The sequence below is a fragment of the Zingiber officinale genome, chromosome 4B (assembly GCF_018446385.1).
Source record: "Zingiber officinale cultivar Zhangliang chromosome 4B, Zo_v1.1, whole genome shotgun sequence".
Lineage (NCBI taxonomy): Eukaryota > Viridiplantae > Streptophyta > Magnoliopsida > Zingiberales > Zingiberaceae > Zingiber > Zingiber officinale.
In genome coordinates this window covers 138,029,293-138,031,586 of record NC_055993.1, presented here as the reverse complement: position 1 = coordinate 138,031,586, position 2,294 = coordinate 138,029,293, and the positions used below count along the sequence as shown (strand labels likewise).

The following is a 2,294-nucleotide window of genomic DNA, read 5'->3' as shown; positions in this document are numbered from 1 at the left end:
CGGATGGATTTATAAATCCGTCCGCATATAATTTCGTAATAAGTAAGCATACAGAAGGATAAAGAATCCATCTCCTTCGGCAAAATAAACAGAAGAAAATTTTCCGTACAGAAAACTTTCTTTAATTTTTGAATCTGTCTTTCCAAGTAAACAGACCCTAAGTAATGACAAAAGAAAGGAAAGCAAACTATGTGTCCTTCCACCACGTGCTGATCAAGTGATCTTGATGTTTATTTCACGTGATGTGTTTACCCGGTATAATTTTTTAACCTGAGAAAGATATATATATATATTATTTTATTAGGTATATGACATAATTTTACAAGTTAAACAAAGTATATATGTATTATTTTTTTAATATATAATATAATTTTATAAATAAATAAAGATACATTATTATTATTATATATATATATATTTATTTAATTTTAAAACCATCAATTTTAACTTTTAAAATTATCCGTTATCTAAATTAAATAGAATTTTTATTAATAATCATTTATCCCTGATCTCCACCGCATGTGCGTGAACTCATGCGGACGGAAACCATCAATTTTTATTAATATTTAATATTTTATTTAATTTTAAAACCATCAATTTTTATTAATAATCAGGATAAGGCACCCTGATCTCCACCGCATGTGCGTGAACTCATCACTCACTCCCCCTGTTTTCCCTTCCCAAGCGGACGGAAACCGAGCGCCAAAATGACGGAAAACGATCCTTCGCCAGCGAAACCCCGCCCTGCCGCCGCCTCCCCCAAGCTCCCGTGGAAGACGCGGATCTCCGTCGCTGCCCTTTCCGCCGTCACAGACTTGTGCCGCCGCTCCAACGGCTCCCTCAACCGCTCCCTCCTTTCCTTACTCGACGTCCGCTCTCCGGCCTCCGCCACCCCCGTCCGCGGCGTCCGCACCGCAGACGTCACCGTCGACTCCTCCCGTAACCTCTGGTTCCGCCTCTTCGTCCCTAGCTCTGGAGAGTCCCTTCCCGTTATCGTCTTCTTTCATGGCGGCGGCTTCGCCTTTCTCTCCCCTGACTCCCGTATCTACAACGCCGTCTGCAGCCGGATCTGCCGAAAGACCCAAGCCCTGGTGCTATCCGTTAACTACCGCCGTTCTCCGGAGCACCGCTACCCGGCGCCGTACGAGGACGGGGCGGACGTCCTTCGATTCCTCGACGGCAATGGTCTGGCAACCGCTGACGCTGCCGCCGCGGGACTGGCCGATCTCTCCAGCTGCTTCCTGGCGGGAGACTCCGCGGGGGCGAACATCGTGCACCACGTGGGGCGGCGGTGGGCGGCGGGCGCGTGGGAGCGAATACGGTTGGCGGGGATGGTGCTGATCCAGCCGTTCTTCGGCGGGGAGGAGCGGACGGAGGCGGAGATACGGTTGGCGAAAGCGCCGTTGTTGTCGATGGAACGGACGGACTGGATGTGGCGCGCGTTCCTGCCGGAGGGGGCGGACAGGGACCACGAGGCGGCGAACCCATTCGGGCCGAGGGCGGAGGGGGAGCTGGAGGCGGCACTGCCGGAGGCGATGGTGGTGGTGGGGGGATTCGATCTGCTACAGGACTGGCAGATGAGGTACTACGAGGGTCTGCGGGCTAGGGGGAAGGCAGCGCGGCTGGTGGAGTACCCGGAGGCCATTCACGCCTTCTACTTCTTCCCGGAGATCAAGGAGTCGGCGATCGTCCTGGAGGAAATCAAAGGCTTCATCGACGGCCTTCGAGTTCGATCCACCACCACCGAACAGAAAGATGGAGACGCCGGCGATGAAAATCAATAATCGCAGATAAATTTCTCTGCCATAATTTAATAATTATCAACGAAAAAGCACGTGCGAAGCAAATGTCGCCGGCAAAGCAATAAATCAAAGCAATAAAGCATCCATAGATGCTGCCGGTAGCTTAGTTGCTTGCAATACAGCTCTTCACTAGCTTGAATCCAAAATAGTCTGCATCTGCACTACTTTCCTGCTTTTTATTTTCTTCTTCAGTTATTTCCACAGAGGAATTGTCTAAGCCTCAGATTAGCTGCAGATGAGAACAGAGATGATGGCATGGATGGCGTATACAGCTTTGTCCTTTCTGCAGGCGAGAAAGATGTTAAAGATTGGGCACTCTCACATGGGGCGGCTTGCCACAGACCTAAACCACATTGTTCCGTTGAAGCATGACCTCTGTCGAATAGGGTGATCATATATCGGATATAATATATTATTAAGATACAAAATTATCCGATCTTAGATCATATAATATATTATTAAGATTAAAAATTATCTGATCCTATTAGATTA

General features: G+C 48.0%; 1 protein-coding gene across 1 annotated transcript; it reads left to right on the top strand.

The window, feature by feature from the left end:
- The first annotated feature begins 610 nt into the window (after positions 1–610).
- Positions 611–1,966, top strand: LOC121977007 (probable carboxylesterase 18). The gene has a single exon (XM_042529476.1). It carries the CDS (start codon positions 708–710, stop codon positions 1,782–1,784), a length of 1,077 nt encoding a protein of 358 aa, XP_042385410.1. The 5' UTR covers positions 611–707; the 3' UTR covers positions 1,785–1,966.
- The last annotated feature ends 328 nt before the right edge of the window (positions 1,967–2,294 follow it).